Raw genomic sequence first — 22917 nt, forward strand, 5'->3', positions numbered from 1 at the left:
CAAAATGTAACTCTCTTTTATATTTAGCTCCCAGGTTCTGTAAAGGGATGTTATATAACAGGCCTCAAGTGTGGCATTTTATAATTTACCAGCTCAACTTGTGCTGCTTCTAGAAATCCGCCTGTGCAGCGTATTCCCTGGCTCAGCACAGAGCCCTCTCCCATCTCCTTCTGAGCTGGCAAAATGTCCCACTGGGCACTCATCTGCAGTTTTAAAACCCTGCGGCGTGCCATCCCCCTCAGGCCCAGGCTGCCATGCTGTCTCTTAAGCAATTAGCACTGTCATCAGCTCCATTTTCATTGTCGAACTTTTTGTTCCTGCAACAGGAGGAAAGGAGGTAGCTGGAAATGCAGCTCTCAGAGGGCAGGCAACAGCCCTTATTGGTAGGAAATCCTCTTTTGGGTTGCAAAATGGTCCAAAGGGCTCTGAAATTCCCAGGGGAAGGTGGGGAGGGAGGGCATCCAGGCACCCCTGCCCAGCTGGGCTTTGCAGGGAGTCCCACCCATCCCGCTGGCAAAAATTGGTGTTCCCAAAGCTGCGGGTGAGTGAGGTAATGCAGCTGGCAGTCAGCATTGTGCAGGGATGGCCCTGATGCCATACAGTCCCTGCTGTTCCCACCCCAGGCATGACAGGAGGGCTGGGGACCCCCCACGCATCAGAAATGGGGGTTTATGCCCTGGCATGCACCCCCAGAGAGAAGAAACCCAACACTAAAGCTCCAGTGGCTGCACAGCATCTTTGATGCTCAGTGCTCCCGACAGCCTGTCTGGTCCTCTCCAGATCTGCCGCCCCAGCCCAACATGAAAGCCCAATGCTTTGGGAAGGCCTCGCATTGCCACACACCCCTGCACATGTCCTCTTTCTCTGAGTGATGGTGAATTAAGCATGAACCCACTGGACCGGGAAGAGCACGTTGCCTAATGGCAAAAGCTCAGCCTGCTCCCTCCACCTGCAGCAAACTGCTGCTGCTGGGCTTGTGAGAGAGATTTTCCAGCAGCTCCTCTGCTCTGTCAGCGAGCATCCTCCCCAGATACAGCTGGTCCTGCCGGGGACCTGACTCTGCCCCAGCACAGAGCAAAGCAGGCAAATACCAGACCACAACTGCATTGCTCCCTTCTGGCACTGCAGCAAAAGCCCGGTATGCCAGCAGCCTGCAGACCACTGCCCTCATCCATGTGCTGAAGCTTCTCCATGTCCTGAATGTCTAGTGCTGAAGAGCTTGGAAATCTGGGGTGTAAGGGCAAGGAGGAAAATGCCAGGGTACCAGCTTTTAGGACCCAGCCCTGATCAGTGCTGGCATCCAGCTGGGGAGGCTGCAGAGATTCATCACAGTTTAAGCACCGTTGCAAGGTTGACACCTCCAAGGTGAGGACAGGCAGGACAAACCTGACTGGCAGCGTTTCTGGCTTAAATCCCTGCCTGCAGGCAAATGTGAGAAGCCACATTAAGGAATATTTGCTGAAGTGGTGGTAGAGGAGGGCACCCTGGCTCACCCACGCAGTGCTGCAGCCCTCCAGCTCCTCTGGTGCCATGACCCTGCTGCTTCTGGGGCCCAGGAGCAGCTGGCAGGAACCCTGGGCAGACAGATGGACAGACAACCCTTCTGTGCTCATCTCCAGGCCAGGACAGCGGGGCTGATCCCTCACCTCTTTCAGCTGAGCTGAGCAATCACATGGAGTGGCCTTAAATCCTGCTATGTGCCTTTTCCCATACATTATTTCTGTAATTATATATATATATAAACTGGAGCTCCCTGGAAGTCTTGCCATAAGCTCGGGTGCTTGGTGCCGATGAGCAGCGAGAGCTCATGCTGCTGCTCGCTCCCTTCTCCTTCTGAAAGCCAAGCACTTAACTCCCAGATTATTGTAACCTTCAACATCTGCAATAAACACAGAAAGGACTTGGCATGTGACTCAGAGAGGGACGAGGAAATGACCAGAAACTTCAAATCCTGAGCTGAAAATACTGTTTTACTAAAAATACACATCCAGCCTGTTTCAATGCATGAGACTGCCTCCGCCCTGGGAGGTGAGTTACAGTCACATCTCTGAATATCATCATCAAACAATTGAAACAGAAGAGTTTATCAAGCAGCTGATGGCACAACATTTAAAGGCTGTGCTTGGGAGAACCTGGGAGCAGCAAGCAGAATCTTTGAAGGACTGTTTCATGCTCCCACTACAACCCAGGGAAGCTGGGGACACCCTGCAACCTGAAAGGCATTTCCAGAGCAGGACCAGTAAAAGCATGGGGATGTGTGGTCACCCAACATGCGTGTATATGACAATTTCCATATTATCAGTGCACAACAGAAAACACCAAACAGAAATGAGGTCATCGGCACGGCCGAGCTACCGGCAAACGAGGATTCAGTGTGTTGTCATCATCCTGGCTGCTTATACCCCTGGGATTTCCAATCCCTCCTTGCACCCTGGTTTTAAGGCCTGGGGAATTCAGCAGTACTGCCACAGTTTCACCAAGTGACTTATACCTCTCTACCTTTGGACCTTATTTCCTCACCACTTCTCACTTTCTCATGCAAATATTATGCCTGGGCTGAGGTGCTGTGGCTCCTGGGAGCGTTTCTGCATCGCCTGCTGCCACTGGAAGGAGCGAATCTGGATGAGATAGGGCAGGTCACTTCACTAGCTGGAGCTGGGAAGAGACTGCAATGTACACCCTTGATAATAAGTAAATGTTTAATAAAAATAAGTGCAACCTTGATTAAAAAAAATAATTAAATAAATTCATTAAAATGCATCTGCAGCTGAGGAATGTAACACCGCAGCAAAGATCTGCTGGCTTGTACCACCTCCTCCTCTGCAGTGGGGACCGAAGCACCCAGCCACAGCACAGGCGACACCAGGCAGCATGGCTCACGAGGCAGGAGGACACCCGGGTCTAGAAAACATCATTTGAGCAACAAAAATTTAAAAGTGTGCAGGAAGAAAGAAAACTGAGGCAACAGTGGCTGCTTGCCTTGTTTTCACCTATTGCCCCACGGTTGTTAAAATAGAGAGAGCTGGTGTTAGCCTGGGTTGAAAGAGCAGTGAAGACAAAGCAAATAAAGGCTGGGAGAAGCAGCACATGCTCTACCATGACCATCCCCATGGGTCCTCTCCGGCGGTCATGGCTGTGAAAGCATCTCATCTCACCGGCTCCGCAGCAACTGGGACACACATCTCCTGGGGTCTCTGAGCCACCCCAGGGCTTCTGCGCAGACCCCAATGGTGAGCAGATCTCAGGGGTCAGCCCACAGCTCGCATCCCCCCTGGGCTTATCCTCTGCAGCTGCCCCGGTATTGCCAGCCCCGGCACGTGCCACAGCTTTCCTTCCTCAGCTGGGAAAGGGCAGTGACCTTGCTGCTGCTTACGCCTCATGTGTGCCAAATTGCAGCTATAAAAGGGAGAAAAGTTCAGCTGAAAAATACTGCTCACCTTTTTACAGAAGAATATGAGATCTGTTACATAGCATCCGAAAGCCTTCCAAAAAGCCAGGTGGGACTTTTTCTACACGTATCTAAATAAACCCACTTCTTTCAACAAAACAAAACAAAAAAAAGAGCTCTGGCAACTATCCCATGCCAGGGAAGACATTTAATTGAAGCCATACAAAAGGCAGTCGGTCACACCAGCAACTGCACTTCTATCGCCTCCAGAAAGCTTGACGCATGGATTCAAAACCAAGGATGAATGTCAGCTGTCAGGTCCCCAGGGCTCTCCAGTGACCTACATGCTATCAAGAAAAAAATATCCAACACTTGTTTGAGGTTGTGTTGGAAGAAGTGGCAAAGGTAGGATGGCTCAGCAGAGTGGGATCACTGAGGCAGCAGCTGGGGTGAAGCATCCCCAATGCAGGCACTGCCCACAGTGAATCCCCTCTCCTGGGAAGCTTGTGGTGTAAATCCATTGGTCCATGGAGTTATCCAGGAGCAGCTCTTGCTGGTCCTTTCCTCACCTTGTGTTAGAAAAGTTAAATTCACAGCAAGTTTAGCACGCAAGGAACTCTCTGCAAGGAAGTCAAACTGTGTCGGAAAAGGAGTGAAAGTCGAGCCCAAGGGCTGAAGGCCACCAAGGCTTTTGCCTTCAGTGGAGACTGCAGAGAAGCAGGCTGTGAAGATGCATGGGGCTTCTGTGACCCCCAGTGCGTCTCTCCATCTCCAGAGATGTTCCTGCTTCACCTCTGGATGCTTCTGTTTCAGGCTGAACTACCTGGGAAGAGGCAGTTGTGTTGGGAAGTGTGTCCCATGAGGAGGTAAAAAGGAGAAGGTCTGATGGTTCACATTGTCACCAGATAAACCTTGAGGTGTGCACAAATTTTCACAGACTACTTTCTTTCTAAAATACTGCCTCTTGGCCTCAAAATCCACTTTTCTTCCTCATGCACAATGGAAGGGGACCTGTCCCCATGGCAGGTTTGGGCAAGTTGCATGAGTTGAATCAATGAGATTGTCAGGACGTGCCATGAGAAGGTTCAGTCTGATCCTCATCAGGTCTGTAGAACCTCACGTGGGGCGTCTCTTCCCTGATCCAGCTTTGACGTGATGGCTACTGTCACCAGGCACATCCTGGCTTATGCTGGCTCGGCAGCCATGGGCCGAGCTGGGGTGGCTCCCAGCAGCTGACCATGAGTCCTGCCTGATGTCTGTCTGGGTGGAAACACAAGACCCATCCCTCTGCTGCAGCCAGATCCAACCCAACAGTGCGGAGTGCTTGGGCTAAACAACTGGTACAGTCCTCTCTGCTTTACAATGCTCCTTCCTTTTTCACATGTGCCCTGATTGTCCAAGGCAATATACACTCAGGCTTCACTCTCTGTCCATAGTTTGCCTTTGTACTTCTCTCCCTTTCCCACAAAGCACATTAATCTCTGCAAGCCCCCCTTTATAATAAGCCCAAACCCATCAAACTCAGCGGTGAGCATCCCCTGGAAGGGAATGGAAGGGCAGGAGGGGAGTTTGGTAACAAGATGTAACAATAGATTTGAACCCTAAATGCATCCTTGAATAACCAAAGCTGTTCTGGCTGCAGGGTGAACACTTCCTCTAATTTTTTTTTCTTTTTAAATGAAAGAAACAAGCAGCCCAATACCACAGCCCTTAGGTCTGAGGCAGAGGTTTAACGTCAGCCCCCACATCCAGCTGGCTGAGCTGAAGCTGATGCGATGCTGAAGTCTCACCTGATCCCCATCTTGCATTGGGCTGAATCTCACCCTCTGTGGAAACACACGTGGGGTGTTCTTACTGCAAACAAGCCATCAATTTTTAAAAGTCAAAAAATCACATGAAGTAAAACATGGAGGAAAAGAAGGGGAAAATAGTGTTCCTGGACAGCAGAGACTGCAACAAAAGTGGCAAGTTTCCAAGGCTCCCTTTTCTCCGCAGATTAATGTTTCCAACTCTCCTGTTTCACCTGCTGCCTGACAGCATACGTGTGTATGGAAACATTTACGTAAAAGCCCAATTTATTGGCTAAAAACCACTATTGTGTATGCTATCATTTGCAGCCCTTAGATTTATCACCACATCCAAACCGAAACACTTGTGATTTATCACCAAAGACACCTGGCTGGAGACTGGCATGGGCGAGAGCCTGGCTCCATCGCTTCGGGTCTGTCCGTGCTGCAGCCCAGAGACGGGATTGCAGCTACCTGCGTCACATTTGCTTTAAGCAAGCTCACAGTGGCACCCAAAGCACCATGGGTGCCGTGGTGAGTCCTGCCCCCTTTCCATCTTGTGCGCCCCGCCGCGCTTTGCAAGCTCTCCAGCATGCTGGAGATCTACAAGGTCTCTCTCTCTGCTGATGGGCTGAGCCCCCACGTCATCTCCAAGGGGTGCCATGGGCTTTGCCCAGCTGAAGCTGCCCACAACGTGGAGGAGAGACTGCCCCAGGAGAAAGAGGGTTTCCTCAAGATGCTTAAGGCATCCTCTGGATGTGGGTGCAAGTCTGTTGAGCCAAGAACACAGCTCAGTGCGACTCAGGCTGAGGATTTCAGATGAGCTAAACCTGTCTTGTACCACTCCCTCAACCGGATAATTACCATTAATTATACAGGCTTGAACTTGGGCCACGCTCTCTCGGGGACCTGTGACATGCTGCTCTCGTAAGCGGCTGCGTGCCCAGGAGAACCAGCGCAGGACCTCACCTGCTGTCACGCGGCTGCTGAAGGCGGCTCTGGCAAAGGTAGCACTCGTGGAGTGGCACGGCTGGAGACCTTGTCCTCCACGTTACACCGGGTCCCAAGGGATGCAGATGGCAGAGGAAGCCCCAGGGCAAAGCAGCAGCTCACAATGGCGTGCCTGAGCTGTCTGGACAAACCAGAAGGGAACCCAGGGGTGCAAGGTGACTCCAGCCATGGATTCCTCCAAATTCTTTCCTACTGATTTTGGCGCAACGTTATGTAAGAGCAGCCCAGCTCCTGAAAATCTGCCAGGCTCGTGAGCAGTGAGCAGCAAGAAGGAAGTGAGAATAGAAACAAATAAATAAGCACACGTGGTAGCTACCTCCAAAGTGGACCATGTTTTCAAACAGTGCATGTAAGCAGAAACTCCAGGTGTCCAAGAGCCGTCAGTGGGATTGTTCTGGATTTTCAGGAGTGTAAGGGAAAATAAAACCTCAACCAGCAAAGCCACTGCCCTCCAAACACTTGTCACCTGTCCCAGGCCTGGGAAGGCTTTGGTGCACTAGCCTTCAGGAAGCCTGCAGGCACTTGCAAGTGGGATTTCCTACGTATTTCATCTGCATTTCAAAATCCCCAGTGGAGTCAGGGATCCTCAGGGTCCGTGGAAGTTCTCTTTCTCACTCCCACATCTCGTGTTCAGTCATGTGTACCACTGGGGTCAACAGAGGCACTGCAGCCGTTTGACCAAGAGCAAATCAACAGACCTTCATCTTATTCCCACTTTCCCACTCCCCTGGCAGCCCTCCTGGTCCTCCTTTTTCATCAGTTTTAATTAGAGAAGCAGCTCATCCATGGAGCAGAGTTATGCTGGGGTAAAATCAAAGGAAGCAAAGAAAACAGCTGTGTCCCAGCCCAGCCACTTGCAGGTCCCAAGCTGTTAATGTACATTTTTGGCCAATGCAATGAGGAACATCCACAAAGTGCTTTCTTCAAGCCACGTGAAGCTGAAGCTACACAAAATGTCCCACTTAATCTTTCTGAGAAGCAGTTGCTGCACCCCATCTTGCAAGGTCTGCTCCACACCATGGGACAATTCACATCCCTCTGTAATCACACCCAGGCAGAACAAGATGAGCTGTGCAGTGCGCCACTCTGGTCCCCACTGCCCCTACCCTTGCACAGCAAAGAGAAAAGGCAAATTGTGCTTACGCCACCATAAACTAGCTGAAGAAGAGCTGAAAAGCCATTTGCTGGATGTATAGCACTGGCTGCCGTGTATGTTTTTCCCTTTCCCCCTCTGTGAACGGATCAGCTGAGCCCCAGGGAAACCCGCAAAATCTTTCTAGCCGGTTATGAAACTCAGGCTTTGGCGGAGCGTAGAGATTCCTGACTGAAGAGGGGAAGATGGGGGCTCCACTCCTTGCCAAAGCAGCGTCAACTGATCTGCTACGGCTGTTCTCCACTTAAAGTAGGACAAAGCCTCCTTTAGCGCTGTTTCTCCTCTTTTTCTAAGCGACGGGGCAGACGACCGCCGCACTTGCCCAGTGATGCTCAACCACAGACAGGACACAACAAAACGGCTCTTGTGCCTGGTCTAGCCTTAAAAGTTGGATTCATATAAGAAATTTCACCAAGAGAGTGGAATGTGCTGTGTTTTCTTAATCCAAATAGCTATAGCAGGAAAAATTCTATTGTGGTCACTGCTATATTAGAAAAAAAAGCAATTTCTGACATTTTTATATGAGAAGGATTTTATTGGTAGTATTTTTGCCAGTATAAACCTTCCAAAACTCACCAATAGAACATTTTTCCATTGGAAAATACCTTTCATCAGAAACCCATGAAGTATATCAACTTTAAGAAAAAAACAAAAAACAAAAAAAAAAACTAGGAGGGGAAGAATGGCAAATCTCATTTCCCCCATGTCAACATAGCCTGTCTCAAAATTTTCAGAGCAAACTCTTTTAACATTTTTTATCAAAAATGTGATTAACAAACTCGAGATGGACTTGTCATTGCTGTTGACAGCTCCTGTTAGCAGGAGGCTTCAGATGGAAACCAGTTGTTGAGACTGCAAAACGGTAGGCTCAGTGGAAATCAAGGCCTGGCTCTGGTGTACAAGTGCAAGAAGAGCAAAGTCTCCAACAGGTATCCTGCTGCTGGGTGTCTGCAATGGGGCTTCATTCGGCTTCTGCACATGGTTTGAGTCCTTGGCAAGCCCCAAGGCAAAGCCAGAGGCTCCGGCGCAGCAGCCAGCCCTGAGCTCCTCGCCAGGTCCCACATGGTGCAGCTGCCTGCCTGCAGTTTGCAGGTTTTGTTGCTGGAGGGAGATCATTGCACTGTATGTTTTGTAAATAAAATATGACACTAAGAAAACACCTGCCTGTGCGTCATCAACTCACTTCCAAACAGGACATGGACCCCTACATCTTCAGATCATCCTCACAGCATGTTCCAGCTGCTCTTCTTTTGCCTGACAAATTGGCACCATCTACCCTCAAAACTCTGCAGCATCTGAAATTTGGAGGTCAGCAAAATATTTTAGACATCAGAGGCAAGAAGCATGCATAAAAGGTTTATCCTGATTGTAACACAAGGAAATCTGGATGCAAACAGTAGGAGCTATGAAAACATTTAAATTGTGGCTGTGTATCGTGTTAGGAAAAATAACATTTGACCTACAAGTCACCTGTTCTTGTTTTTGCAGTGTTTGAACAGTCCATGTAGATCTTTGTTTGAAATGTACACAAACACATTGAATTTCACGAATATAGCAAATATGTAATCTAAGGCAAGGGGAAGCGTGGGTAACTCACATTTCTTAGGATCCACCTACATACAGGGATAAAATAAGGAGCTTTTCATTATTATCTGCATATATATACATGTACGTGTGTGTATATATAGTGAATATACATATTATATTATACATACATACACACTGTATATGTATGTGTGTGCATATCTTATGTGCATATATATATACACACAGAACAATAATGAAATGCTCCTTATTTTGTTCCTGTATGTAGGTGGGTATTATATATAGAATATATATATATTTAAATGTAGCCAGATTATGAGAAACGATACAATAAACAGAAGTGGCATGCGCATGAGACAGTGAGGACAAATCAGTGGGGAAAGACATTTTATATGGAGGCTTCCAAGGAATGTTACCAAAGCAGTGATTTATTTGTGGAATTTTGAGGGGGGGAAGAAAGAAAAGACACAAAGGTCTCAGAGCGGCGAGCAAGATAAACTGTACATCATCATGTATTTAGCAAACTAGAACACAAATTGTAGACAAATACGAAGAAGGGGGGACTATATGAAACATAAGCTTCAAAAATTATGGAATGCTTCAAGCCTGTGCGCAGTTTAAGGACAAAGGGATTTCCCTGATTGTTCCCCCTCTAGAAATAAATCATTGTTGTGAGCAACACCGGAGAACAAAATAGTTTCAGGATATTTATAACACCTTGGCTGGGTCCCTTTTCTAATCAGAGAAGCTGGTGTGGGATGAGGCTTGTTATTTCCAGCAGAGAAAAGTTAGCTTATTAAAAAGATAATTTTGCGGTGACATTTTAATATCTCTGGCTCATCACAGAGTTTACTGCTGTTAAGTAAGGGTCCTTATCCTTTATGCTCACATAGCAAAAATGTAAATGCGAAAGACCTTGTACAAAAATACAGCCCCCTCTGAGCGGGACACCAAGCACTGGTGGCTGCTGTTGAGATGCAGAGCTGTAGCAATGAGAGCTGGTTATCAAGGTGATGATGGGCCCTTGACAGATTCGCCTTTATCTGTCACTTCTCTCCCTTCCCCTTGGCTACGCCTCCTTTAACAAGAATTGACAGTGCTTTGGACCTTGCCTGATGTGGTTCAGTGAGTGAGATATATTCTTTTTCCTCACTGACCTCTTTTGAAGGGCCAGATCCTTTCTTCCAGAAGTATGGTGTTTCCAGTGAATCCCCAAGTACATCTCCTGGGGAGCATTCTGGAAGGTGCTGACCTATCCCCCTCCACCCCATTTCCCACAGCATTAACAGGAGTGAAAGGGACTCAGCACCCCACCTAAGGTGCTCAGATCCTCGCAGGGCTCATCCCTAGAGAGGGGGTAACAGCTGAAGGATGAGATAAGATGGAGATATTTCCAGCAAGGAAAGCAAGGCCAGGAAGGTTCCTCTGGAAACATAGGACTGATTTCCCTTTTTAAATAATTCAGCAAAGTCCAAGAGAACAACTTGCCTTGCAGAATTAGAAAGGATTTGAAAGAGAAAGCAAGCATTCGGTGCCAAAGAGCCAGGGGGGGCCATTCCCGGGAAGGTGCAGCACAAAAATTGATGTAAATCTGTAAATGCTGTCACGCTGAAGTAAATCTGAAGTAACTCTATTGTCTTCAACGGGGTTACTTTGGGCTTACACCAGCGTGACTAAGATTAGCATATCAGCTTGGGCGTGCTCATTACGATAAGCGTTTGCTCAGGGAAGTCGAGGGTTGAAGCCGTGTTTTGCAACGAGCACGCACCTGCATTTCGGGTAGGCTCTGTCTGCGTCCTCTTATCTCCTTCCTCCCGCCAGATATAAGGTGTGCTGAGACTGCAAGTCCTTTGCTTTATCACCCTTACGAAGCCGAACTCTGCTCTGGCCCCTCCACAGTAATAAGCTGTTATGAATATTGTATAACTGTCATCAGGAGGAATCCGGCATGCATAGTGGGAGCAATTCACACAGGGAAGGGAGGGGAGAAGGAAAGAGGTTGACACAGCCATCCCTGCAAAGTAGGAGTAAATAAAGCAATTAAACAATATTCAATCAGAGGTGCAAACTGAACAGTGGGAAAGGCTCTCACAGACCATCTCCCTTGCAAACGCAATCCAATTTATGAGCAGAACCTCATTTAGTTGCTTATAGCTAAGCCGCAGCTACATATAGAGTAAAATAATAGCAGAAGCATGAAATAAAATAGCAAGATGCTGTTGAAAGAGTAGGCTAATTTCTCCATCCATAAGGATTTTGAAGTGCTGTACCTTTGTTACTTAAAGTATTTGCAGGGGCAGAGCCACACATCCGAAGTTGCTCAGGAGCTGAAGGGCTTGCTCAGGCTGCACAAGCTCCCGGGTATGAGCAGAGACAGGAGCTTACAGCGCAGCAGTGGTGGGCACCAAGTGGCAGTCGGTCTCATGCAGGGCACCCTACGGGCCAGGGGCCGCACATCATCCAGACAGGATGTGGAGAGAGCGCGAAGGGGCCACTGCCGCCGCCTTCACCCGCTCCTCCCGCCACCAGCACAGCCCAGTGCCAGCTGGAGGCTGCAGACCACGGCGCCCTGTGAGGGAGACAGCAGCTGCAAGGTGTGGTTTTGGTGTTGTTTACCTTGGTTTAGGGCTGGGGCTGGGGAGGCGGCCATCACACAGAGGGAGAGCGCACCCCTCATGCCCACCGCCTCACGCCAAGTTGCTGCCACACGGGTTGAGGCAACGTGAATGCCACGAGGAGGCCCCAGTGACCGAAGCCTGACCCCAGCCACGGCCTCCCGCCGTCAGCAGACGCCAAACGGCCTGCTGGTCCAGCTCACGGCCAAGGCTCCAACAGACGGATGCTGGAACCCGTAGCAGCCCCAACCCCGGGAGGCGGCAGCGCCGCACTATTTCACCTCCCGTGAGCGGAAGGATTCCACGAGCGCGGGACATGAGCATGCGACTGTTCCCGCCCGGCCTATAAAGGGTTTCCGGTGAACCGCCTCGCGCTCGTAGTATTCGTGCGCTGGCCGAGCTTGCTGAGGAGACGGCGGCCATTTTGTTCAGTTCTGGGTCTCTGCTGAGACCGGCGGTCGAGGGGGGGGCGGGGGGGGAAGAGAGAGAGGGAAGAAGGAGAGCGGGGAGGAGAGGAGGAAGGGGAAAAACGAGCCAGAACGAGGAGAGAAATCGGGCCGGCCAAGCAGCGAGCGGAGGGAGGGGAGCCGCGGGGAGGGGTCCGCCCGGCCGCTGAGAGGCGATGGCGGATATAGACAAGCTCAACATCGACAGCATCATCCAACGGCTGCTGGAGGGTGAGGGTCGGGGAAGGCACGGGGAGGGTGGCCGTGGGGTGGGTGGCGGTCGGGCCGGTGCCCGGGAGCCCGCCCGTGCGGCGCCACCGTGGTCCCCCCTCAGGCACCCCCGCGGGCGATGCACCGCGTCCTGCCCGCCCGGTGGGGTCGGGGGGATCAAAATGGAGGGGCGCCGAGGCGCTTTGTCTTCCCGGGTCTCGCCTCCGCCGCCGCCCCGAGCGGCTAAGCCCTTCAGCCCCAACTTTTCTCTCAGCCCTTGTGTTCCCGAGCTGTTCCTGCCCTCTGATCCCCTCTGCGCTCCCGGTGCAGTGTTGGGACCAGCGGGCTGCCTCCCTTCTCCTCCCCTGCAGCTCTAAGGAGATGCTTCATTTAGTATTATTTTCGTAGGAAAGTGTTTAAAAAAACCTGGGTTTTTCTCTTGCCTTCCACACGTGGTCTGTGCTTGGCTGGGTAGTCGTGGGGCTCTAGAAATAAGACCTAGTGTGTTTAAAGAGTCTGTTGAGGCAGCTTTTCAGAAAGTGGGGAGGAGACTTGCATGGGTTTCAGGATATCGTAGTTTTAGCTTTGATTAGCTTCTTGTTTTAATGCTACCATAGGACTTTGGCTCTCAATTCGTAACATATGGTGGGTTTTTAGGTGTGAATAGAGGGTTCGGTTTTAGTGTTTCAGACAGTCTGTGGAAGGGCTTATTGTCTTGTACTGTTAGTGCTTTGGGTTGAAAAGAGTTGCATGGGAGTTTCTAAATCAAAGGAAAACGTAGAAGTTGCAGGGGGTGTCTTCAGCATCATCCCTTCGGTTGCAGGGGTCAGGACCGGACTAGAAGTGACTGATCTTTCTTAGGGCAAAAAGCTGAGAAGTAGCCAATGACAAATTTTCTTCCAGGTATCAAGGAAAATCACAATCATTCAGAGAAGGAAGCTAGCCTGTTCCAGCCTCATTTCATATGTCGGGGCAGGCATCTCATCTGGACTTACACTTGAGGAGCTTGGTCAGGGCTTTAACTTTTTTCCATTTGGCACAAAGTCACTTGAGATGTTGCTGAGACAAATGGTGAAGAAATGTCTTTCAGCAATATTACACCCTTCAGTCTTGTAGGATTTTGCTTGTGTAATGACTTGGATAGCAGAAGGTCAGGCAGAGGAACAATAGTGCTACTCGTGAAATTATTGGGAGTTAAAAATTCTGTAGATGGGATTATTGAACTGGAATAAGTAAAAGTAAATAGGGCTTTTGCTCTGATCCGTTTTGGGTTTTTCCTGTTACCAATTTAAGCTGACCTGGTTTGAATTACCTAAAGGCTTCCCTTAATAAATTTAGACCAGGATTTTCCTGAAACTTTAGTAGTATAATTTGTAGATGTCAGGTTCTGTATGTCATATGTTTGGTGACGTATTAATACATGCTTGATTTTACTGCAAGTATTAGTTATAATTCTTACTTGACTTCCCCTAGTGTAACTAGGGCAATTTTCTCAAAGTGTAAGTTCTTAACATCAAAATGTGGAATAAGATAATCCTAGAAAGAGACCTGAACGATTTTGAATGATTTTGCTTGTTTAAAGTTTCAAAAAGTTGTAATTCATAGCATGTCAATATGTTACATTCTTACCCAGCTTATATCAGTATTATACAAGTGAAGGAGATGAGAGTTTGTAAATCGGGATTCAGAAGGTTTACTGACAAGATCTTTTAAGAGGCGGTTCATGAAACTAAAGTCGTTACCTGAGGTTGCATCAGCTGCCAGAACTGAAATTAAATTTTTTTCCTTTATTGACATTTCAGCTGGGACTTTGGATTCCTTGAGGCAGTGAATGTCTTTCAATATTTAAAATAATTAAAATGTTAGTAACCTATGCTAGTGATTTTTTTTTGTTGTTGCTTATTAAATGTCTATTATAAACATCTTTTCCAGACAGAGTAGTGATTGACCTTTGTGGTAGTGTGTCATTTTTATACTTTTTTCCCAGAAAGGGTAAGATGATACTACATTTTAGCAAACGCTGCATTTTTGATAGAGTGCTAAATTTTGTGAATTGCTGTGCAAATGCCATTCTCCTTGGTTGTTTAAAATTTTCTTGACTCATCCTTTTGCTGAAATTATTAAGGTCTGGTGAGGTAGATGACAGGACTGAACTTCTAAAGTGGAGGTCTGCATGGTATTAAATGGAGGGGAAAAAGTATCTAAAGTATGTGTAAGGATTCTCATACTATTTAGATTTGGAGCAAACAAATTGTTTTTCAGTGCGGTTCTGGTAGAACAACTGCATAATGTTAGTTATACAAAGTCTGGTGTGTCTGCACCAGAACTCTGTTTCACAGGATACCCTTTTCAGACAAGGTTGTGCATGGATTAAAATCATACTCAAACATGAAAACACTGCAAAATCTGTTTTAATAAACAGTTTGCAAAGTGAGTTGCACAAATTCTTGTGCAAGCTTTAATTTTTAGAGCAATTTGGTATTTTATTACAGTTGTCTTTAAACTGTATACTTACATATTTTTATAATGGTTAACTTTAGGTGATTTTGCTAATAAAATGCAAAGGCTATGAATAGGGGGCATTATCCCTTTCTTTTTAAAGGTAACAAACCCAAGTATTTAGGAGATTCTTGATGAAATATTTAAATTCAATTATAAAATACAGTTAAGTAGGTATTTCTGTTTTATAAGATGCCTTAGTGTTGCAGTGTTGGAAGAGAGCTATGCCAGTAGTGGATCTAGTCTAATGGTTGAGGTAAAGTAAAGAAGTTAAAGGGTGAATAATAAATTACTCTAGCTCTGTTGTTAGTATAAGATAATAATGTATTTGCGAGGGGCTTTTACTTGCTTTCTATCCTGACTTCTCTGATCAAATGACATTATTCTTACTTTTTCCCTAATAGTTTATATTCTCCCACCCACATAAGGCTAGTTAGCTGAAATTATTAGTTTTTTCTTTAAAAGGCCTAGAAGTATATATTTAGCTTCTCATTCTAAGGTAAATATTTAAGTCTTTCTTGCTCCCAGTGTTTAGAGTACAGAGCTATTTGGCATTGAAATGTCACAAAAACCATTTTTCAGTAACACTGTTCTTAACCTTGGAAAGCTGTTCAATGAAAACATTTAACATACTGATCTTTTGCTGTGGTTGAATTTATATTTGTTACCCTCTTTACTAATGAGGGTTGCGTTCTTCTAGGAACAGTTTAATGAGTACAGGTTGTCTAATTCTGTCACTTCTAGTAACTGTACTAACAACAATTTTCACAAGGATAAGGCTTCTCAAGTATGGTAAATGATAGTAGCCTGCACTGGGCATTGAAATGTTTCCTAAGTGTTCTTGATAGTAGATAAAGGCTTGAATATGGAGCTAGCTGATGTTACTGAGGAATAAGGGGCAAACATGAGAGCAAATTACTCTTCTTCTAGGGGGAGTATTGTAGGCAGTAACTTCATGGTTCTGAGCTTGTGGCTGCCAGTAGACAAGATGATGCTAGGAAAGCTCTCTGTAAGATGAAAAATCAGTGGCATCTGTGTGGTCATGGAAAGGGTTCCAGGAAATGGCAGAATTCCTGCTCAACTCCAGGTGAAGAATGAGTGACAAACCCCAAGATTCCCTGAATATGAGCATCGCTTCCCTTCTGTGTCATGTCAGATGGTGTCCTGTAACTTAAGCCCCTTACCTGTTTCCTTTATCATTGGCAGCTTTTCACAGATAAGTAAGAAAATGGAGCTCATAGTAATATATCTAGAAAACAAGATAGAAATGTACTAGTCTGACCATAGTGATGATAAGTAACAGGGTAAAATAGCGTAATTTCAACATATGTAAGTGGAACCCAAGTTCAAGTATGTTTCTGAAAAATCTTTTCTGTGCTGCAGCCTCTGCAAATTCTATTAAGGGAAAAACTAGGTAATGAATGGAAGCTACTTTGGATAGAGCCATCCGAGGCTAGAATGGTGGTATCCATTCTGGAAGCTGAAATCCTGGTTAGTGCACTAAAATTGGCAAAAAGACTCTAAATCCTCAAACTTTCCTGTTTATACACCCACAGATTTCTATTCCCAGTAAAGCCTGTTGTATAGCTGTCAAGGAGATATTCTTTCTAATTTGCTTTAAATGGGGAAAGAGGATCATCCAGTTATTAAACATAGTTGAGCCAAAGAGTATGGATAAACTTGTGCTGGCAACAGAGAAGGCTATTTCTTACAAATACAGTTCTCCAATTTTTTTTTCACCTTTCTGCTAAATACAACATTGATTGGGTCTGAAGGGCTGCTCGCTGTTTAGCTTCATATACTGAGGTCTCTGATTCTCACAGACATTAATCTGAAATGTGGTCAGATTTCACTTGTTGATGAGGTGGGATACTGTGATAAAGTTTCTGATAGACAAGCAGTACTTCTCGACCTGAAACTATAATTTTCCAAAGTTTGTGTGGCTTAATGCTAATTGTTTCATCCTGTGTTGCAGCAGTTTCTAATAACGGGAAATAGGAGCTCTGCATTTGGAAGATGAGGAATAGATTCCTACAAGCCCTGTGGATTCAAATAAGTTAGTTAAATTCTGTGTTTGTTGCCTAGTCACTGAAGTGGAGGAATTTGTCATATCTGAGTATTTGTGGTCGGTGTGAGTACCTGTTGCTACGTAGCTCTCTCTAGTGTGGAAGATGAAAATTTTGCAGTCATGCAGAATCTTCTGTTTGATAATGCTGCTGTGAACTTTTGCCATAGTAAAAAGTAGACTAGGGCCTTTTTTTTTTTTTTAGAAGCTTGGGCACTGAGGAGTTGCTTTTCAGTTTCAGTTTTGAATTTGAAATGATCTGATCAAAGTTGGTAGTGCCTGCAGTAAAGTAAAACCTTTTTTACGTCAACCACTTTCAAGTTATTTATTCCCTTTGTGCCTGTGGTGCAAAACTGAATATGAAACTGTCATCAGGAACTGCTAAAAACAAGATTAAAAACAACCTGCAGTATTTTTGGAAATGTCTCTAGGATTGCAGACATTTTAATGTAAAATACTGTAAAACTGAGAGACTTGTTTAATAAGCCAAAAAATGAACTGACCACCCGATAGACTATTTTCTTGAAAACATTTTCTGTACAAGAACTTGTTTCTAGTGCTTTAGTTGACAGCATTTCAACTGCTTCTTTTAATGTAATACGGAAGGAAAATGAGGTGTTTGGACAACTTGAAATTTCTAATATCTTTGAGTATTCTGTTGGTTTGGGATACTTTCTGAAGTATCTAACCCTTTCATATTAACATTGAATGAGGTAATATACTCAGTTTTATAATACCATTTGCCTTCTTTAAAGGATTGTGTGCACCAGACAGAACACTGGAAAACGCTGGCGATGGGATGTGGTGTAGAAGTCTGCTGTACTCTACATGCATGTGGTCATCTGACTGTTGTACATTCTAGATCCCACAGTTCTTGACCCATTCATCCTTCACAAAGAAAAGTATAAAAGTTACCGTGGAGGTTAAGTGGTGTTTTAACTCCTGGCAGCTGCAGCTATGCTTTGTACTAGCTCTGTTTGCTTACACCAAAATTACAGGGGTGCTGTTAAGTTCCTGCTCTTTTTCCATTTACTTCCTTTTCCCCCTCTGCTGGGCAGCTGTTGTACTGCACTCACCTCTGTTTATACTACATCTTTATTTTAGAGTTGGTATCTGTTGTTGATTTCCAGCAGTTTTCCTTCTTGTCTTGGAAAGCAATGTTAATTTTAATAGTTGGAACCTGTGTTCAAGTCAGTACCTCTGCAGACATTATCCAGGCTCCAGGGAGGGGTCTTTTCTGTAGTGTTTTCCATCCAGTAGAGAGCTTATTTTTCTAAAACGTCTCATACGTACACAGTGGAGAGGATTTTACTTGTTAGAAGATAGCCAGGACTGTCTTTCCGTCTGGAACAGACATTGAAATTCAAACTTTCAAAAAATGATTTTTAAGAGCAGGAGCATCTCTGCCTAAAAGAGGATGGGAATATATTACTGTCTGGAAATAGTGCAGCAGTATGTTGAGACAAGACATAAATAAAATATTATTTGAAATGGGCTGACTTTTCCCCTCAACTGATTAACCTTTGGCTGTCAGTTGCAGACTGTCATTTCTGAGAGGTTATTTTATGTGTTGAAAGAACAAATGTGCATGTACGGTACTATTGAGCTGTTCTTTTGACTTTATGACCAAGCTGCCAATTAGTATCCACTGTCTAATCTCTACAAGCTGCACTGGTTTGGTCCAAAGCAGAGAAAAGAAACTGTAAACACAACATTTTTCATAGTATATTATTTTTATCCTTTCTTAGTGGGGCTAAGTAACCTGAAGGCTCAGTCAGAGAAACCTTTTAAGAAGTCATTCAGACTGAACATCCTGTGTTTCCTTGCCAGCTCTTCCATTGTGGATGAGAAAATCCTTGCACTAAGTATACAGATTTCTCAAACCAACGTGCACTACTGCATATTTGATTCTTCTGAATCCAAAAATACAGGGGTGTTTAGCTTTTCAGGATATATAGGTCAAAGTTAGAAGAAAGGAACACAGTCATTTCTTCTGTGCCGATTCGGTGTTGGATGAAAGTGGTCAGAATGTCATTGTTAGGCAGCATGCTACAGAACTGAATCAAATTGTCTTATTAGTCTTTCATCCTTTTGGTATTGTGCTGGTGAGTTTGTGAACTCAACAAAGCATCATTTTATCTTGTCATGGCTTTCTACAAGCAGATGGCTAAAACTGCATGAAGATTATACTGGTTCAGTGAAAATGTACTGGAGAAACATGAGAAACTTGTATCTGAAACAGTTTTCAGATTTTCATTTAATCTTCAGCAAAAAGGAATGCATATGCTTTATTCATGAGCTTTAGTGACTCAGTGCATTACATAGTCTGTATAATAGTTTATACTTTTTAATTTATGGATGTGAGATACAGGGTTTGGTGTTTAGCAGTTTCTGACAAGACCAAATCATGGGAAGTTAGATTTTTGGCTTCTCAGAAAACTAAATACAAGTATACTGCATTATCTCAAAGGCGAATTGTAAAATTGAAGAGTAGGGGAAAATTTAGCATTTATCATTCAGCCAGCTGATCACTTTGTTCTATACATTTCTGTCCTTCATTGCTTCTGGATATTTTGCGTTTTGAGTAAAGTACTCATTGCTCAGGAGTGTTTGGGAAATTACTGATGGCTGAAAAAAATTACTGTGTGGATGAAAAGCCTCATGCGTGATAAATTGCTGTGACAAAGATCTTACTTTCATTTATATGCTTCATTACTTCAAATATTTTAATGGAAGACATGAAGTTTAGTGGTAATTCCAGTGTTGCTGTGTAATGTCAATGTTGAGTGATAATGCATAGGCAGGGAATAATAAAGGAGCATGTATTGCTTCAAAGAGAACATTATTAAAGCCATGACTTTTGACCTACAATTAACGTCACTGGCAGTATACATTGTAATTTGAACTAAAGTTTAATTTTGAAGCTTGTTTGAGGAGGAGTTGTGTTTTAGCGTATCGTCAATGATTCTGTAGGGCAGCCTGTGCCACTATGACTAGGGTCTCTGGGAGTCAGTGTGCAGAGTAGAATTATTGTTTTGGAAGTAATCCTGTAAGTGCTGCTAGAGATTGTGTCCAGTGACGCTTGATTTTATGGATGGATATTACACAATCATTATTTTATTCTTGGTCTAGATGAGATGCATGCCAACTGAACAGTTTCTACTCTTGATCAGAGGCTTGCACAAAAGTAGGAAACTTCTGTGCTAACGAGAAATTGTAATCCCTTTGGAACACAACCAGTTTTGTTCCTATTCTTCCTAAACACACCCCTGACCACCCCCCCACACCCCACCCCCCCCGAGCCTTTCCTACTGCAGTTCTCAACTTGATTTCATATAGTGTGAGGCCCACACTGACACTACGGATATTTGAGTCATCTGTAGCTTCCAGTTTCTCACTCTGAGGTTAAAGAATATCAAGGGAATTAGACTGAAATGGTGTCTAAAAGGTTATTTCGGAATTCAGGAAGATAATATCGCACAGGTTCTTGTATTTGAAAGGGTCTGGGGCTTGTTGCTTGCTTTTTTTGCAACTAAAGACCAAGCCTTTTTGGAAGAACATAGCTTTTTCAGTTTCAATGCCATATGAGTGGTACACAGTAAGTCGCCTAACTAGGCAACATTGCCAGTGTAGTGATTTTGTTTCTGGAGTTGTTAAGAGTGTTTCCAGGCATCTGAAGCTAAAGTTCTGAGGTCATTCAGCTTTGTGGCTAAACCAATAGGTTAAATTGTAGAAGATGACTGCTCTTATTCCATAACCTTACTGGAATTTGCTATAGGTTGTTGGGGTTTTTTGGTTGGTTGTTTTTTTGCTTCAGCCTTATCAGTGCTCCATGCTGTCACTGCTTTTGACACCAAATAAAAATATAATAAGCTTCACCAGCAATGGCATAATCACAATTTTTTATTTAGTCCTATGCTAACCCTGATAAATGCTGTTGCATGCAATTTAGCCATAGTTACAGCATTGCTGCTATAGAAATGTCCTTTGTATTTCTGAGCATTGGAAATGGGGTGGGGGGGGTGGTGTGTGTGAGACACATAAATGGAGGGAAAGCTGTGCTGGTGGCTGTAGAAACTTGTTCGGGCCAAGCTGGTGGTGTTCTTGTCCTGATTAGGAAAGAAAGCTTTGGATATTAAGAGAACCAACTATTGTGAATTGTTGCAGTGGGGGAGACTGAAGAGTAATGGAGGGTGGGTGAAGGATTGTGGGGTGTGGAGGAAATGGTCTGAGGCTGGGAGATAGATCTCCTACTAGCTTGTCTTTTACTGTGCTCAAAGGCATAAGGAGAGCTGTCCTCATGATCCAAAACTGTTTTCCTTAAGTGTAGTTCTGACCTTCCAATCATATGCTTGTTCTTCTTCCATGTTTGCTAACTGCAGTGTAGAATGGGGCAGTTCAGTATTTATTGGTACTGTGGTCTTGTTTAGATACTATCTTGGGCAAGGTTATATGAGAGTTTAGGGGAGCTTGCACATCTGAGCTACGATGTTGATTAAACAGGATACTTCCTTTTCTCAAGTTCAGACAGCTTTCCAGAGAAAAGTGTATAACTGCTTCATTTTTAAAAAAATATATATAGTCACATTGTCCAAGATGGGTTTTATAACTAAACAGAACTGAGCTGATGCTATTTAAAATGTGACATTTAATGGGGGAAGTGTTGAGCCATGAATTCTGTTAAATGAAAGTAACATACAATTGAAACAGAACACACTACCCTTTCTCTGGTAACACTCAGTGCAGTTTCACCTCAGCAGACTGATATGACCCTGTTATCTCATTCTGTATTACAGTGACATTTAGTCAGGCTCTTAAAATAGCACTAGGGATATTGTTGATTTTGATAACTGACTTCTGACTCCTTCCAACAGTGCGAGGATCAAAACCAGGCAAAAATGTCCAACTTCAAGAGAATGAAATTAGAGGACTGTGCTTGAAATCCAGAGAGATCTTTCTGAGTCAGCCTATTCTACTAGAACTTGAAGCTCCACTGAAAATATGTGGTGAGTACTGTGATTTTGATTTGATGCCGGGGGGGGGTTGTCAGGTAGATGCAGACCTTAAGCAGAGAACAAATGTCAGATGTTACTTTCGCTTATTAATAGTGGAACTAATAAATTATTACAGCAAAAGGGAAAATAAAACCTGCTGGATACTTAGGGCAGAGGAGTGGGGAGGGGAGGGGGTAGCAAACATGGGAATTGGAGTGGGGACCAAAATAATCTGGACCCAAAAAGTAACTGGTCCAGTTTCACCAGGTCTCTCGGGGAAGGGACTTACAGGAAGTTTTGGAAAGGAGTTTTTGTATCAATGAAATACTGCTTGGCCCAGGCATTACTGAACAAGGGGAAACAAAAGAAACCACAGTAATTTATTGTAGCTGCTATTCAGAGTTGAATGGTGGTTTGACAATATTTTAAAATCCTGCTGGAAACTTAAATTTCTGTACTGTTTCTTGGAATACCTTCTAGTTTGGTTTCACCACACCTGTAGACAGTGGTGCTCATTTTGCACACACGTGTCTAGTTATGCTAAAAGAATGAAGAATGTCAAAATAAAAACCTCAATAAATGCACTTTAAAAAGCTTCCAGCAAACAGTATTTTATGCTACTGTAACACTGCAGATTTACTTCAAATTGAAGTAGCTTGTTCAATATTTATAACATTGGTAATCTAAAACCATGATTTAAACCAAAGGCAGAAATACCAATTTCATTTTTGATACAACTTCACTGCTAGAATTTTAATTACTGAATGTTTCAAGAAAACGCCAGAGATGGTACAAAGGAAAGCAAATTCCCCAAGTGGTCAGTTTTCCATCAATATTACTAATGCTGTATGGAAATACCAAGAATGAGGTAAAGGTTCCTGATCTCGCAGCTGCTAGTCAAGTAAAGGGTTTAACTGATGTCAGATTGCCATTTGAACACGCAGTTGTTTTCTTGGAATCTTGATTTTTGCTTTGCATGTATGTGAATATTTTTAAGTAGCTACATATTTGATCTTTATGCAGTTAACCATTGCATTACATAGTTGTGAAGCTTCAGAATGTGATGATTTTGTATACATTAAGCTAAAGTAATTTTTAAGTGTGTTGTAGAGAGTATCTAAGCGTTTTTATTTCTGAAGCGTCGTTAATTTGTTCTTTCTGTAGAATCAATCTAAGAATGTAGCGACGGGTCACTTAAGTATTA

The 22917-nt window shown here is 44.5% G+C and overlaps 2 protein-coding genes across 2 annotated transcripts in view; one reads left to right on the forward strand and one right to left on the reverse strand.

Moving 5' to 3' along the window:
• CCDC63 (coiled-coil domain containing 63) overlaps positions 1–11922 on the reverse strand; it is a 26872-nt gene extending 14950 nt beyond the window's left edge. Inside the window, 2 exon segments of the mRNA XM_075110746.1 lie at positions 10653–10790; positions 11646–11922. Coding sequence (XP_074966847.1) covers positions 10653–10790; positions 11646–11922 — 415 coding nt within the window.
• PPP1CC (protein phosphatase 1 catalytic subunit gamma) overlaps positions 11888–22917 on the forward strand; it is a 16561-nt gene continuing 5531 nt past the window's right edge. Inside the window, exons 1-2 of the mRNA XM_075110013.1 lie at positions 11888–12176; positions 21594–21725. Coding sequence (XP_074966114.1) covers positions 12122–12176; positions 21594–21725 — 187 coding nt within the window. The 5' untranslated portion in view covers positions 11888–12121. The remainder of the gene's footprint in view (positions 12177–21593; positions 21726–22917) is intronic.

Source organism: Phalacrocorax aristotelis, chromosome 15 (genome assembly GCF_949628215.1).
Source record: "Phalacrocorax aristotelis chromosome 15, bGulAri2.1, whole genome shotgun sequence".
NCBI classification, from domain to species: Eukaryota; Metazoa; Chordata; class Aves; order Suliformes; family Phalacrocoracidae; genus Phalacrocorax; species Phalacrocorax aristotelis.